The sequence below is a fragment of the Grus americana genome, chromosome 6, assembly GCF_028858705.1.
Source record: "Grus americana isolate bGruAme1 chromosome 6, bGruAme1.mat, whole genome shotgun sequence".
NCBI lineage: Eukaryota > Metazoa > Chordata > Aves > Gruiformes > Gruidae > Grus > Grus americana.
The window spans coordinates 41,514,754-41,531,732 of record NC_072857.1 but is presented as its reverse complement, the minus strand read 5'-3'; the positions used below and the strand labels follow the sequence as shown (position 1 = coordinate 41,531,732).

At 54.7% G+C, this 16,979-nt stretch overlaps 1 protein-coding gene across 6 annotated transcripts in view; it reads right to left on the bottom strand.

The window, feature by feature from the left end:
* Positions 1 to 16,979, bottom strand: part of SH3BP4 (SH3 domain binding protein 4) — a 45,349-nt gene that overhangs the window by 11,607 nt on the left and 16,763 nt on the right. For all 6 annotated transcript variants that reach the window (XM_054829948.1, XM_054829952.1, XM_054829953.1 and 3 more), the window contains 2 exons: positions 10,868 to 11,073; positions 6,268 to 8,630 (listed from right to left, as the gene is read on the bottom strand). In XM_054829948.1, coding sequence (XP_054685923.1) covers positions 6,268 to 8,630; positions 10,868 to 10,985 — 2,481 coding nt within the window. In that variant the 5' untranslated portion in view covers positions 10,986 to 11,073. The remainder of the gene's footprint in view (positions 1 to 6,267; positions 8,631 to 10,867; positions 11,074 to 16,979) is intronic.

Genomic DNA, 16,979 nt, shown 5'->3' with positions numbered 1-16,979 from the left:
CTCAGGCGATAGTTTGCTGCGTACCCTCTGGTTTTCCTACGGCCAGATCCGGAGTCGCGGCACCAGCGGATTCAGGCTGGTGGCTCCAGGATTGGCGAGCACCGAGGGGTCAGCATTTCAACGAGGGGGGGTCCCACCTCGATACGGGCAAACCGCAGCTCAGGGACGGCTTCCCAAGAGATGCTGAACGCCGGCGAGCACCCGAGGAACCGCGCCGGCGCACGCGTCCCCCTCCTGCATCGGGAACATCACGGGGCTGGTTATGACAGAGATTGTGGACGCCGTGGTCCAGAATCATCCCGCTTTCTGCCGCCGCGGGTCCTGACGCCTTCTCCTGGGATGGAGGAGCGGTGGGGGGGTCTGGGCAAACCCCAGCCGGTTTGGCCCTGGAGCAGCAGAAGGGTTAAATCCTCGCGCAAGGCGGTTTCGCAGGGACAGTTGGGGGGAAGATGGGAACAGCTGAAACCACTCCAGCAATTTGCAAAGCAAATGCATGTTGATTTTTCCCTTATCTGTTTCCAGCTTAAAGCTGGGCTCCAATCTAATTACAGCTGCAGAGCAGTGTTCGTTTGCTCCTCGAGTGCTTACACGGGTTTCCTGTGCTAGCAGAGAAGCAATAAACTCTCTTGTTAAGCAAGCAAGGAAAATACATTTAAATTTCTTTTTTTTTTTTTTAAAGGCATTAAAAAGCATTTAGACCTCACACCTGTGCCATAACCGCCTCCTCTCCAGCAACCCCACCTTAGCACCCAGATTCATCGCCCTCGCCTCCGCAGGCGGAGGGTTTGGATCGTCCTAAGGGCAGGCGGGCGGGCAGGCGTAGCATCCCTGATATTTAGCGAAGCAGGCTAAACGAGCCGCTCTCATCTCTTGCCGGAGGCCGAGCAGGTCCGAGGCGGCAGAGGCGGCCAGCGGGAGCAACCGGCGCCGCAGGGGTTTAAGAAGAACGGAGCTGCGGGAGGCAGATTCTCCTGTTCCTTCTGCCGCTCGAAGTAAACAAGAAACCGGCATCGGGTAAAGCAGCTGGGAGGGCACGTAACCGGGAACCGCATCATCGCTCGAAGCAGCAGCTTCGGAGGAGACGGATTGCTCCCCGCGGCGCAGCACGTTAACTCTGAAACCTACCGATGGCCACAGAAACACCTACTTCCTGCACTTTGCCCCTAGTGATTTGAGCTGGGCAGGTTCAACACGCACACCGTGGGCAGAGGAGATGGGGACAGCATCAAAGCCAGGCGGGGATGGGGCACGGGAAGGACACCCGGCCACCGAGGTCGGAGCCTTCAAGGGGGCGATATCAGTGGTAATGGCAACCCCATTTTTTTTTGTGGCCTGGGCACAACTCGCTCCCCTCTGTCACAGAAACACATACGGACACGGGGCTCTCGCCGACCGCCCGGCCGGGATTAGCGAGGCTCACGACAGACCTAATCCCCCAGCAGGCGCTTTTAGGATTACGCTACAATTTCTTTCCACCCCCCTCCCTCGCCCTGGACGAGCCTCCCTGGATAGCCGGGTACCCCCACCGCGTCTCCATCCCTCCGTACCCAGCCGTGCTCCCTGCCCAGGCGTGACCCAAAGCGCCCTCCACCAAAGCGTTCATTAACCTCGGAGCAGCTCCGAGCCGGCTGCGCCAGCCGGGTGAGCCGAAGGAGATGGTTTGATACTCAAATCCCGGTTCAAAGCGGCGCAAGAAGCGCCTCTACTTAAAAGGTGTCCAGGGGAGGCTCAATTTGCATCCCAGCTCCGAAATGCAGAAATCCCGTTCCCATCCTCTCGTGGTGGAAACCAGCACCTGGAAGAGCCAAGCCAGAAGGAAGAGGCAACCCCGAAGACCTCCCTGCGGGTGCACGGCCAACCCCCGCCCGTCACCGCAGCCTTCGCGGTCCAGTCCCGACTCTGCGAGTCTCCAGCCCTGCCCCCCAACGTGCTCCGGAGGAGCCATCTCAGCTTGGGGGGTGAGGGTCCTTGTTTCTTCCCCACCTTCAGCCAGACTGAAAGGAGTAAAAACCTTTCTCCCTTGCCCCAGGAGCAGAAAACAGCCCCGAGCTCACGGGTGCCCACCAAGCGCCGTGCAAGATCCACGCGGAAGCTGTTAGGGAAACGGACTTTTTAAATTAATGCGCTTGGTTTTTTGGGTTTTTTTTTTTAAATAGCATTGAAATTGGAAGGCACCCCAGGGGACCCAGGTGTTATTGTGCATTAGTCACCCCCCCAAAACGTCTGTAGGGTGTTCGGCGGGGGAAGCGGAGATGGGGTTACCATGATATTTAGCGTCCCGTTAACCGCTGCGGGGACGTGTGCCAGGGCAGGGATGCGACCCGAGAGCGGCGGGCAGGACGGGCAGGACGGGCAGGATAGGCAGGGGACGTGCCCAGGGTGGCAGCTCCCACCTGGGACCTCCTGAAACACGGGGAGAAAGGCCCTGTGTCCCCAAGGGATGAGAGGATGCTCCCGTCTCCATCGTCCTCTCCGGGACACAGGTCAGGTTTTTAATCCCAAATGAGCCGGCTCTGTACGAGCGCTCCCCAAAATAACACTTGCTTTAGGCATTAAACATCTCTTTCGCTCGCTTCTTTTGGCTCTTGGCACCCCCAAAATCACCAGTCACACGCACTCAAGATACTGTGCTACACACTCACCATCTTAAATACTTTTTTTTTTTTTTTTTAACCTAACACAGGCAGGCACAGGCTCTGTGGGGCAGCTTCCCTGAACAAGGCGCCCGGCTGGGTTTTGGGGTGCCTACGGCATCCCTTCTGAAACGACACCAAGTGCCATCAGCCACGCTCCGCGGTGGCTTGGAGAAGGTACCATCAACGCGACGCGGGTGGCTTTATTCTTATTATTTTTTTGCAAGGGCAAAATTGCGCGGGAGCGAGAACGCAGGGTCTGCAACTGGGGAACGGGAAGGCAGCAAAGATTTCTTTTTCGGACCTGGCAGGAAAAGCAGGTCGTCTTGTACCGCCTTGCGGAGCAACGAGCCTGCCGAAAGGCGTCGGTGGCATTTCTGCACCTTTCCGTTAGTTGACAGGGGCGCAGGGCAAAGACTTACACGGGTCGCGCACAAGAAGACCTCGCTGGAGGCTTGCACGCGCCTCCTGTGCTGCAAATGACTCGGCGGACGTCCTACGGAAAACATCCCCACCAACTCCGGCACAGCTGAGCGTGGTCCCTCAGGGGAGCAACGTCCAGGATCTATACGTGCGGTGGGGATTTGCTCCCAGGAAGAGAACAGAAGGGCAGGAGTTGGGTTTTCTCCCTGGACCCAAATTCAGCTCAGGGACAGATTGCTTTGGGATGGAGGAGCAAGAGGTGCTCAACGTGAGCAACCTTGGGCTGCGCGTGCTCCAGGACATCAAGGGTTGCTTGAGCCCACCAGCAGCTCTTGGAGGTCTGCAGAGACAAGCAGTATCTTTTGGTAGAAGAAAGGCAGCGTGCAGATACCTGCGGTCAGAACGAACGATAGAAAACGATGGGGTGAAAAAAACCAACACCCCAACATCATCTTCTGCATGATCTTTAGAAGCGGCCTGGAGAAGAAAAAGCTCATTGTTTCCACAGCTCTCTGCGGACATGCCCAGCGGCATTCCCACAAGACCCGTGTTTTTCCCAACAGCGGCGTCTGTTGGAAAGGACGATAAAACACGAGGCTCTGTAAAAACCCCCTCCTGAAAACCCAGAGAGAGAAACACCCGTGTCTCATCACAGGTCTAACCCCAGGTCCCACGGACCATGTAGTGCACGGCCAGGTACCGGTGGCCCAGCTGCAACGAGGTCTTCTTGTGTCTGTGGCCAGGTTTGGCTTTTTTTAGCAGGAGCATCTGTGTGCTGCCTTTTTTCGACGGGCAGGGAGGAGGGAGGGGAGAGGTAGGTTTCTGCTGCTGGGTGTGATGACTAACTTCTGAGCAACATTCCTCCAGTTACCTTCACACACCGCTGCTAGTGCTAGGTTAGGAAAAAAAAAAAATAATTAAAGCGCAGATTAATTATTAACTAGTCATCACGACTGGGCTTTTCTGCGCTCGGCTGCTGGTGCACGGCTCTGCCGCTGCGATTTTGTGTGCTCAAACACCGAAGTCAGATAAGCCTGCGTACTACCTCTCCCTTCGCGGTCCCTTTGAGATGAGACAACCAACTTTTAAGATGAAACAGCCAGATGAGAACTTAATCCAACTGGTTCTTCTTGCCAGCAGACGTCAGAAAGCGAGTCCATTTGTTACAAATAAAATCAGATTTAAACACAATAAAATACATTACTGCTCCGTTGTCATCCCCTGAAACGTCTTTTTTTTTAAATTAATTTTTTTTAAGCCAGGCTCAATCTAATTTCTCTGTAAGCTAAAGAGGATTTGACAGCACCGAGAAGCATCATCCGCCAGGAAGGGAGCTCGTCCTTTATCGACAGGCTCAGACTCAGCAAGAACAGGAAACAGAGCCAACGCTCGGGACGAGCCTCCATTCAAACGAGGAAAATAAAACCTGCTCTGGGACTCTGCGCTCTGGGCATCCCTTGGGGAAGGGGATGTTTTCCTGCAGCTCACAGCCCTCCCCTTGAGTTAGCTGCTCCCCGAGCATCCGAGAGCACCTCATCTTCCCTTTCGTCTCCCCGCTGAGGTCTGACACGGGTTTTCCACGACCTACAGACTGTCTGGGACCCCTGGGGACAAAGGTAATAGATAAAAGAAACGCTTCCGGGTTTGCAAAGCGGCAAGGCAAACACCGCGCAGTCCTTGGGAGCATCCCGCCGGAGGAGCACGGATTTCATCCCATCGCTCGCCGAGGCTAATGATTCAAGGAGCAAACCCTCCCTTGGGGGACCCACGGGGCCCACCACGGTGGGTATTTTCCCTTCCTGGATGGCCCCAGAAAGGAGAAAGAGAACTGAGGTATGACGGGCAGAAGAACCCCTCGACAGAAGCAGCCTCGGTGGCACGACCGACGCCATGACCTGCATTTTACCGAGGCCAAAACATCGCCCCACGGGCCGCAACGCGGCACCCAGGCACCAGGAACTCGCTGGGAAATAACTTCCACGAGTAATGACGAGCTCCGGACTCTTCACGACGCCTTACCCCTCACGCTCAATCCCCAAATTTCCCCCTTTTCTTATGAAAGGGAGCTTGGGAAATGAAATCCTTCCTCCAGCTCCAGACCTCTTCACCCGGGCTGCCTACTCGTAACTTCATTTCGCGTGCTGCTGCCTGCGCCCATCATCGCTGAGCGGAGCTCTCGCTATTCCTTAATTCAATTGGCATTTAAAACCCCAAGACCGGCCGTAACTCGGTTATCGTGCTTCTGCGGGAGAGACTGTTAAGAGGCGAGAGCTGCAAACCTCTTCCAGATATTTCACCCTGGATTTTCTTTGGCTCGCTTCCTATGAAACGCTAGAAATTATCATGAAGATGATTTCTCGTAAGAGACTTCCTAATGACATCCCAGAAATACTGGAAGGCTGCGCTTCCCCAAACGCCTTTTAGGACAGAAGCAAGCCACGCATTTCAATTTGCCAACGCGATCCACAGCTGGACGTAGACGTCCCAGCTCAGAGGAGCCCTCGGTTTAGCTGCCACTCCAGGAGATGGGGCAGACAGAACCCGACGTTATTCTGGGGGAATCTGAGGTTATTTCATGAAGGCAAAGGTCTAGCATCGTTCTTCACAGCAGCCGTACAATCCCTCTCCGGCGTGCTTTGACACACCTCGTGATGCAAAAGGAGGTGACCCGAGAGGCGGCTCGCCCGCCCCACTCCCTATAGTAGAAGCTTTTGTGTTTCTTGCCCCTTTTTCCAGTTTTCCACCGGTATTGCCTTCCACGATGCACGCTTTGACGCTGGGGTTGAGGAGACCAGCAGCTCTCGGGTAATTCCTCGAAGCATGCATCGTTGAAGGCTGAAACGCAAATACCCAGCGGCAGGGACCAGTCGAGTCCTAAGAACATGCTGGACCAAAACCACCTTGATCTTGAGGGGCTTCAATTAGCCACCTTCCAAAGCAAGCCTGTTGGCTGCCCTCACACAACACGTACCTACGGTATTTCACCCAGCATGTCCCTCGTTTATGGACACAATCCCATTAAACCAGGAGCCCACCAACACGTACAGCCGCAGGGCTGAACTTCCACCTGGCTGTGCCGAGCAGCCTGCAGAAGACCTTGAAGATGGACTTCATTTTCTACAGGCTGAATTAGGAAACATCCACCTCCCGTTCACCGTAATCGCGCTGCACAGCAAAGAATTAAGCCCCCCTCGTCAGACCTCAGACTCACCGTCATCAGCTCCTTCTGGAAAGATTTCCTCTCCTTGTTCTCGGTGTTGTTGCAATCTTCCTTCAGCTTCTCCAAGACGGAGGCCACTCGCTCCGGCTCGCTGTCCAACTCCGCTCGGCAGAAAAACGTGAGCGGCAAGTTCAAGTACCCCAGCGCATCGGCAAAGGACCGCCAGCTGCTGAGGTTCTCCATGAGCAGAGTCCTCACGGAGGCGTAGATGTAGGTCAGAAACTTGCAGGGCCTCAGGATCTGCTCGAGCAACAGGCTGGTGGTGAGATCCGGCCCAGAGAAGTAGCTGGACTTGACCTTCCCAACCACCAACACGTTTTTGGTGTGCACAAGGCCTATTTTTCCCTGGTAGTAGCCAATATACCACTCCTTGGTCCACAGCTGCCCTTTTAACCTGATCTTCTCCTCACTGAGGAGGGCGATGACGTCTCCTTTCTTGTACTCCAGCAAATAGTGGTTCTTGCTTTGCCTCACCACCGTCTTCAGCAGCTTGCCGTACTTCAAGCTCAATACCGGCCGGTCTTGAAAAACTGGATACTTGGCGGTGGCAGCCAGAGGTGAAAGGATGATCTTTCCAACCTCGTTCTTCTTGAGGAACCGCCTCTGCCCCGTCGGTTTGATGGCACTTTTCGGAGGCGGCTGCGGCGTCTGAACGCAGAATTGGGTCAAAATAGCGTCCTTGTCATCCTTGACCTGTATCCTTAGCGTGAAGTCCGAGAGCTCGTTGGGATCGTGGGACGCAATGGGGAAGATAAGGCGGCTGACCTTGCCAAGCTTCATCTGGAAGCCCCGCACAATTTTGGCTTGCTCGCTAGCTTTCACCTCATAGTTGGTCATGTTGGAGAACATGCAGAGCTTGAGGTCCTGAGGCCGGGACAGAGCAAACTGATGCTTACCCCAGAGCTGGAGGGCGACGGGAGCCGGGCTGTGGGACTGTCTTGTGACCTCGTTCACCAGGAGAGTCTTGGGCGCGCATTCGTGCCCGAACATGGCCACGACTGTTTTAAAGGAAGGGTGAATGTGTTTTGGGCCGTAGACGCCAACCGTGATCTTCTTGCTGATGTAATCCCAAACGGTGTAAGGGTAGAGGATGTTCTGCCCCTGGGCTACGGCCGCGATGTACATGCAAGGCTCCAGGTTCTCCAGCTGCACCTGGATCGTGTCCCCATACGAATAGCTCAGCTGCATCGGCGTGTACGGCCCCTCTTTCATGTCGCTCCGCAGGCACTGCAGTCCTACCAAACTCTTGCTCATGATGTCATTCTTGACCTCTGCCGACACTTTCATCTCCAGAACGATGAAGGTTTTCACCTCCATATTGCTGAGTTTGATCTGCAGGACCGGGCTGATGGTGCTGCACTTGTCACTGTTCAGCTCCAGCGGTGGATCCAGCATCGCTTTCATGGAGATCTGCTGAGTTTCCCCAGGGCACACGTGTCCCTCTGGCACACGGATGCTGATGTTGGTGTCTGGAAGCTGAACGGCTCCACCAGAGCTATCCAGCTTGCAGACAATGTTGGTCTCCACCGGTTGCGTCTGACCCCAGCCAGGATTTTGACCAAGCAAATCCAAGTCATGGCAAGACCGAGCCAGCTTCCTGTGGTTCAGCCATGCCGTCCTAAAATCTTCCCGGCTCTGGAACTGCTCAGGGGTTGGAGACTTCAAACCGCTGAAGAAACCCGACGATGCCGGAGCGTCTGACTTGGCCTGAAGAACGGACAGTTCAGACAAACTGTAGGAGCGTTTACTTCTGAAGAAGGGATTGTCCCTTTTCACAGGCTGTTCCAGGTCCAGCCTGTTCGTGGATGGAAACTCATCAAAAATGTTACCCAAGCTGCTATTAGCGGCTGAACTGGAAACAGCTGAAGTAGGAGCCCCCGTGTCAAAGAGCAGCAAGTCAACGGCGACGTTGGAGTTGGACTCTTTGTCCGAGCTGGGCAATGTTTGCAAATTCCCGTTCAGAAACGGGTTCGTCTGGACTCCGTTCAAGAAGGGGTTGTTGTTGTAGGTTTTCACAGAGTTTCTTTTCACGTCTGTCCATTCTCCGAGCAGGTCTAACTCCTTGACCCCCTCGTCAGGGCTCTCCAGTAGATTGTCTATCATCCCGCTGTCCGTTAAGGAAGAGTTGCGGTAGTTTACAGGCTGGACGTAGGAGGACGGGATGTAACCCATTTCCGTGGTGTTGTGAGCATACCACCACTCACCTCCCGACGTGTCTAAGACATAAAGGTGGTCCCCCTTGGAGAACTTCAAGGTGGTGAAATTAGTCGGACAGTAATCTTTGATTGCTATGACTTCCTTCGCGTTTCCAAAGGACATGGGATTGTCAACCAGCAAGGCACTAGGAGAAGGCACTGCAAAGCCAAGAAGAAAACAGCACCGTAAGCAATCCACAAGAGGGTCACGACTTACTTGCAATCCTTTATTTCAGGTCAGCAATCCCCGCTACTTTAAGGGGTGAAATAAGGTAGTTTTACCACCTCTCGAACCTGCAGGTAATTTTTTTTTTTCCCCCCTCCTAAAATTTTAAAACAAAACTTCTCCCTCCGCTACTTTTGCTACTTTCACGTTCCTCTCCCCCAAAGGCTTCACGATCTCGACGCCGCCGGGAAGAGCGGGGCAGGAGCTGAGACAGGGGAAGCAGCAACAAGAAGATGTACTGGAGGGAGTTTTGAGGGAGCGGGAGTTGCTTCTTATCGGCTCTTCTTTTCACCTGGTGTGCCGGGATCTAAGCTCCTACGGCCACGTGCCGGAACGGCAGGCAACCCCTTAAACGTTCACAATTAAAATAACAGAAGTTAACTTAGGGGAGTTCCCAATGGTCGCTACGTGGGAAGAGCCGTTATCCTGCCACCTCACTCGGTGGTATCTCAAGGTCCTCGGCCACCAGCTCTTTCATGCTCTCCACGCAAACAGTTGTCTGCGCCTCCTCTTCAAGGAGATTACGTGGTAACCCAAGGTAACGGAAACCCCAGATAACTTTGAGCGCAGGCTAAAAGTGCTCTCGCTCTGCCATAAGCCCTCTCCTGCATGTGTGAAACCCGTTTCAGCGCAAGAAACAACTAAGGGCTTTTTCACGTCACACCACCCAAAAACACCAGTATCTTACTCTATTTTTTTTTTTTCTCTCATTATTTCAAGGCTCCTCAACAAAAGATAGCTCCATTTCTGAAGAAGGACGCGTTGTTTGAACCTTCAGAAAGCAGCGCGGCATCACCCCCCCCCGCAGCGCCGCCGCGGTCCTCGCAGCATCTCCGACGTCCCTTTCAGCGGTGCCAATTGAAAATCGTTTTGCCAGGGGATCCCGATGATGACCAAGCCTACAGATACGCTGTCACCCCAATTATTGAGTTTGCTCTCAAGTTTTAGGACCTGTTTCTGTAAAAAGCGCTAGACACGAGCCGCGGGTGATGTTACGTCAGCTTTCAAACGCGCGTTACCTCGCTAGACAGACCTAAGAAAACGAGGAGAGCTGGATTTTCGTCAAAAGCAAGAGAACTGGGGCAGCACCTGCTTCAAGGGGCTCCAGAGCTCTCTGCGGGGGAGGGAAAAAGGGGGATTTAAGAAACACGGGAAGCCCCTAAAATCCCGGAGCTCCCTGCGGTCCCCAGCCACAGGCTGGCAGCACCTCTCGGACACGGAAACTACGAAGCAAGGGAAGACACAGGGCGAGCAAAGAACAGTCTTTAAACATACGCTAGGGATCAAATATTAAGAAGAGAAGAGTTCATACACATCTGAAACAACTCGGCGTTGATCCGTTTGCTCCGCCGGCAGGTAGGCAAAGTCGCGAGGACATTTATTCAGCGTGAAACTATATATAAACTCCGCGTTGAAAATATTTTACCACCCTGGTAGGAAGGCAGGGTTCACTCGGCTGCATGCAGGACGGGACGTTATTGGGCTCCCCATCCCTTCGGATCAGACGGACAAGCGGCCGTCCCCGTGTGCGTCCCCCCGCAAAGCCGTGCACGCAGCCGGCGCGGCAGCAGGGTTAACGGGGACGCGCTAAAACCAGCGAACCCCTGGGAGAATACAAGCGATCCCCATTTTTGCATTAAAACCAATCTAATTTGCGGCGAGAGTGTTTGATGTTCGGGTCTTTTCTCGCTACGCCTGCAAAAGCAATGGCTTTTGTGCGAGTTTATTTTTAAAGGCCCTCGGCACATGCCAGCTTCCACCTGGAATTATTTCTTGGGATCCGTTTCTGCCGGGGGAACAGTAATTCCCCTCTCTCACCCGCATGTGGCTTTTATGCTGGGTAAGGTAAATACAGCAAAAAAAAAAAAAAAAAGGTGATAAAAGGAAGAAAAAAAAGATCATTCGAGCACGCTGCAAGCTCCCAGCTCCAGGGGAAGGGAAAACAAACCCTTGCAACCGCCTTGTTGCTGTCACCTCTCTCGGCTGCTGGATCTCTCGGGGCCAGGTCCGTGCCCGTCCTCGCGCCCGTGGATGCGCTCGTCAGCGCCTGCTGCTTTTCCTCATCAACTGCCGCCTGCTAATTATTAACCACCCCCCTCCCGGACCCCAGGGGCGAGGGGACGCACCCGAATTGAGAGGAGGGCATCATCCCCACCCCGTCCCTCCGCACCTTTGACGTCGCAGAGGCTGGTCTCAGCGAAGCCCTCGCCGAGGTCGATGAGCGTCCCCTCCGACTTGCAGCGCGGCAGGCCGCCCGAGTTGGCCGCCCGGATCCTCTGCGCCGCCATCTCCGGCCCGCCGACCCCGGGGGAGGGGGACACTAGGCAGCCATGGCCTCTCGGCGAGCAAAGTCGGCTACGAGGACCCTGGTGTCACCTTGGGAGAGAAACAAACCCCAGCAGGTTAGCAAAGGCTCCACGTCCCACCGTCCCGACGAACGCTCTCCCCTGCGGCGCCGACGCGGGAGAACATCCTCACGTTCTCCTTAAAGCATCACGAAAGACAAGGCGGGTGCTCCCAGTAAGCGTGGCACCGCCTACGAATCGCCAAGGGCTTTGGCAGCGGAGGACGGCCTGGTCTTGCACGACGCTACTGCTGGCCGCCACCCCGTAGGAAGCATCCCTCTTGCCTTTAGGAGTTATTTGGGGATACGTTGCTCCCAGGCTCATAAACCTGTCCTCCTCCCCATTTCGTAAGAGCTTTGAGGGCGTTCGCACGTTGCCGTAACACGTTCACGCACCCATCAAGCACTCCGACGCTGCAGGAGCCCAGGGCAGTGGTTAGCGAGCGCGGAGGGCGCCCGGGAACGGGCTTTTTAGGTGTTCACCCAGGTCACGGCTGCCTTCCACCGCAGCACCGGGATCTCCTTCCCGCCTGCTGCCTGCATCCCTCCCCTCGGCCGGCCGGGCAGGGATGGGGCAGGGAAACGTCCCTTCTTGCACTGACCGCCCCGCTTCACCCGAGCTGCTGCACGGAGCCAGTACAGGGCTGATAACGGGGAGAGACATGTTTCCAAACAGATAAAGAAAAATGAAGGGTTGTTTGCTCCTTTTTTTCCCCAGAAACGCTTGCAAAAACACTTCCAGAAACCCTGTGGAAGAGCAGCTGCATCAGTGCACCGGAGCCGAGAGAAAAATTAACCCGTTTCCTGCTGCACGCAGAACACGCCGGCACGTCGGCTGCCAGCGCGGCGGCTGACGCAAGCGCGGGTGAGACCTCCGCTGGTGTCACCCCTGTCCTCTGGAGCTTGAAGCCCGTGGGCGAGCAGGCAAGCCCAGCGCCTCTCCGCAAATCGAAGGCAAGGCAGAGCCTGAGCCAGGCTTGCACCAAGGAGTAGGTATGGAGTCCCACGTACCTGGCATCATCCCGGTAAATCCTGCCATCCTGCATCCCTACATCCTGTTCTTTTCCCTTCTCCCTGTTTACCCTTTCTCCTCTTCCCATGCAATTTTTTTTTTTTTTGCCCCCCTCTACTCAAAAAATCAGCTCAAACAGAAAAAGAACCCCCAAACCCAAATTCCTTGAGCTGAAGGAAACATGAAGACAAGTGCCGACAGCTTTGGCCGCAGGCGGCGGTTATTAAACCGGCACATCTCTCTCCGCCGGCACGGCCAGGAGGAGCAGCAAACCCTGAAGGATTCGGTGCCCTTTTCCGGAATGCAACGAGAAGAAATTTGCCGGGGAGAGCCCGAGCAGGAGATACTCCAGCCTGCTTGAAACGCTTCCCAAGCCATCCCCAGGGCCAGAATGCCGGGAATGCGGTTTGCTGGATGGGATGCACCAGGCTCCAGCCAGAAAAGGGAAGGGAGAACTCACGCGCAAACACTTTTTCCGTGCTCTCCTTAGCTAGCACGGTTCACCGCCCATCCGGCTCGCTCCTTTGCAAAGCACCACCAGGACGGGCAGGGTGCTGTTCCGCATTAGTGCCAGGCACTGCTTGGGGTCACAGCGCTTACCGCCTCCCCCTAACGAGACGCTGCAGACGCCAGCTAGGCTCTTGTAAGGTTTTTTTCAGATTTTTTTATTTATTTCCCCCCACCCCACCCCACCCCTGCAGCTACACAGGCAAGAAAATCCAGCCCGAGGTGCGCAGCACCGTCGTTGCAGAAATAGCTCGAGCGGCAAGGTTTTCACCAATTTTAGCGACGCTTGCACAAAATCCTGTTAAAAAACCAAAAACGCTTTGACAGCCCAGAGGTCACCCCTGCTTGGTGAGCACTGCACAACGCAAGAAACCAGGAACACGTAGGTGACTGCCCTACCTGTGCAAGCCACGAATATATTTTTAAAAGCCTGCCTGGTAGTCCAGCGCCAAATAATTTTTTTTTTAATATCAATAATATAGTATATTATACATACTAACATCTCTCACAGACATACCACGCGCCTCGCAGTGCCCGGCATTTGCAGGGATGCTCCCCTGTCCTGTATTTATGTAACTATATAGGAAGCTTTACGCTAAAGGTCTGTGACAGATGTGGTCGCGTCGAGAAACAGCTGGAAAAAATCACACCCCCCCCACACACACGCACCCCGCCGCCCCAAAAGGTGGCAAGAACGCACGGCGAAGCGAGTGATTATGAAAAGGTATTTCCTCTCCCGAAAGCAGCGCCCAGGCTGCATCTCAGTCCTTTCCGGATGGAGCGATGCTCTCATACACCCGCGAAAGGATGGGGGTGCGTGTGTGTCCCCCCCCACCTCCACGGCCGGACTCGGAGCTGAGTGTCCCAAAGGACAGACCCAAGATGTTTCTGAGTGCAGATGACCAGGAAACCTTCAAATTCGGGCTACGTGAGAATAAAAAGGGGACAGTCGGGAAAAGGCCGGGGGGGGAACAAGGGTGGACGGGGCAAGATTTGTTTAGAAATCTTCTACTTCTGTAGCCACGGCTGAGACAGCGGTCCAACTCCTCTGAAAGCGCTTTAAAAATAGACCAGGATTAAATATAGACGAGGGAAAAACCCAGCCCCGTCTGTTTACCCAAAGTCATAAACAGCATCCAAAACGAACGGGGAGGGGAAGGAAACTGGTGAGCAACCAGAGCTCACCCCGCGCGAGCGAGGAAGGCTCGGCTCGCCGCGCAACCAGCTCGAAGGCACCCACAGTCGCTTTTCACACCTTTTTTTTTGTTGGTTTTTTTTTTTTGTTTTTGCGCCTCCCACGAGGGAAAGGCGATGCTGCAGGGTATAATCCCTTCGACAGGGACTCGCAGGGCACAGCCACCAGCCACGGAGCGGCAGCAGGTTGGGGGAGGGTCTAGGGCTGATGACGGTGTAGCACCTATTAAAAAAAAAAAAAACAAACCCAACAAAAAAACACAAAAAAACCCAACCCCCCAAAGGTCTTTTTCCTGCAGCGTTTGAATGCACGGCATTCAGCTGATTGCTAACGGCAGCATTTCCCCGCGTGCAGCACAGAAAAGGTTAAAAATAACTTCTGCAATCTCTCTGGCACGGATTAGCCCGGAAACCCAACCGCAGGCTTTCCCCTCCCAGCCCTGCAGACCCAGGGGGGACACCCTCCCCCCCCCAAAACCCCACCCCCCCCCCCGGCGCAGGCTCCACAGTGGTACGACGGGGTCGGCAGCGGAGCCCCGTCCTCCCCAATGCTCCCAGCTCCATCCATCACACCAAGCTGGTCCTGATGGGATTCCGGTACGGACCCACCTCTGCCCGGCCGCTGAGCTATAAATCAAAGAGGTAGCGCAGGCATCCGGCCATGCTGAACAAAGCAATCCCAGGACAAAATACTCGCTGGCAGCGTAAGCCCTGCGGCTGCGAGCAAAGAAACGCACTAAAACACGTGGGAATCCCTAAAAGTGCAAACCCCGAGGATGGGAAGGAGTATCTGCTGCTGGCCAAGGGGAGGTCTTCTCCAGCAAGCGCTGACTGCAACCCAGCGTAGGCAGGAGAGGACCCCTCTGAAAGCCTCAGTGATGGAAAACCCCTGACTGCCAAGAATTTGGGCTGATAAGGCTCGGGAGGGCCGGCAGGGTTGGGCAGTACCAAGCACCATCGGGGCTGGAGATGGAGCCAAGTCCCTCCACACGCAGCCAAAGGAAGGGCAGTACGTGCGGTGCCAGCAAAGGGAGGTGGGGAGGAAGGACCCAACGGTTCCCTGCCCGCCCCGGAGCTCAGCCAAGCCAGGGAGCTACAGGGTCCATCCCACCGCAGCACGCACGCGTCCATGGGAAGTGTCAGGAGCAGGAGCCACCGCGACGCGAGACGCGTCAACCTTGCGACAACCACCATAACGGCATGTGTGTTGTCCCCAGGTAACGGATAAAAAGCTCGTCAAGCCCTATGCCCGTGGTGTAAGTTCAGGGGAAATCTTCCGCCTACCTTTGGCCACAAACCGAAAGGTGGGAAGAGAAGAAAGAGCTTCTAATCAATCACTTGTCATCCTCCTCCCACGCCAAAGCCAAGACCAACTCCAGGCACTTGTTGCTAATGGCTTTTAATTCGCCTTCTCCTTCTCCAAAGTCAAGCTCCCCGGGCTCTCCGACAAACATAGAAATGTTTTTGGAGGTTTCTTTTAAAAACAGTCAGCTTCGCTGAAAGGCAAGTGAATTTAACTCTTTGTAGCTAGGAATTCATTTTCCAGAGCCACAGTGCTGCCCACAGAGCACGTTCATCCCACACAACGCCATTTACTGAAAATGTTGCTTTTATCAGTCACAAAACCTGACGTAACTCAAGACCACGGAAGCAGTCACGGAAGGGACTCCTCTGGAAACCCAGGGGACATGCGCAGGGGACACCCCGGCCCTGAAGGAGCTGATGACTGCCCGCTCAGGGAGTCCAGCAGATGCGCTGGGAGCACCAACACAAACCAGATTCTGTCGTTGCAATGCGCAACGGCCTCCAAAAGAGGCCATTTTTGGCCTCTTTCTCGGCTCAAACTGCCAAAATTTAGCTAGCAGTCTAATTTAGGAACTTGGGTTTGCCCTTCAAGAGCTTCCTCATGACTATGCTATGACACAACCTTAGCCATTGGGCTTCAACTGCTCAACACACTTCCACCCAGCAGAAAATGATCTGACCATCTAGAGATTTGCCTGCTTTTTCCATGCTTGTATTAACAGATCTTCCAGTACACGTGAAAAACACAACATCTTCTAAATTGGTAACATCAGCATGGACCCAACCAGGCCTTCTGCAGCCTCCTACAAGACTGGGATGGCTTTTGAAACTGCTGGTGGCCTCTTGCTGCCCATGGCAGCAAGGCGGAAAGATGGACGCTCTTGCAGCTCATCTCTGAAGTTAGTTTGTAGCTGACTCCCCGCTTCCACGAGTGGCCATGTAGGGTATCCATCACTTGCTGCACGCAATCGTGAGGGCAGCATGGCCCAAGGTCCTCTCAGGGCACATGCAGCACTGGCAAAGACCACCTTGACTTGTGCAACCCCATGACTTACCCCCCCACTAAGTGACTTCCTAGCATCTGCCCCATCCACCAGTCTGCCCAGCCAAACCACTGCAGGACACCGTGGAGATGCCCTGCAGTACAAGGAGATGTCTTCCGGCCAGGGGACACCTCCAAGGATCTCCAAACATCTGGCAGTAGTTGAGTGCCCGTGGAGAACGATGGGTTTTGGTTAGGAGGGAGAATGGGATGGTTCCTCTACTCTCTCCTTTGTCCTGGAGACGAAGCATCTCGCTCCCTGTGATCCTGACTGCTTCAGTAAGGCGGTTTGAGCCTTGCTGGTGAAGATGGGTGGGAAGAGCTGGCTGCTCTTGGGTTTTCTTTTCCCCCCCAGCAGTCTGGGCCAAGCATTTTGCACATTCGCTGCCAGCAATGCTGCACACCCTAGCGATTCCCAGCCTTGTCGCCTTTCTCTTATCTCCTCCTCCTACTTCACCACTTGCGTTTGCAAGGCCAACACTTTCATCTTCCAAAAAAAACCCCAACAAACCAACAACAAACCAACCCGACCAAACATAAACCGCCCCTTAAGACAACACAAAACACAAGCTCTTTGTACCAGAAAGAGCACGTCGGCGTGAACTCACGTACATCCTGGAACGAGCCTTGGAGCTCCCGATGCACCAGAACAGAAGACGTGTCATTTTAGTCCCTCTTCTAGCAAACGAGAAGGAGCTTACAGACCCTGCTGCAGCATCTTCGTCTCCTTTGACCTGATCCCCACCGTGCGTGGCAAGCAGCGGGGATGCTTGCGCCCAGCATCCCCGCTCGAGCATCACACCGGCAGCAGAGCCAGCTGGAAATCACACGGGAAAAAATCCTGCCTGAAGCTCAAGCTTGGCTCTGCTACTGCCCGC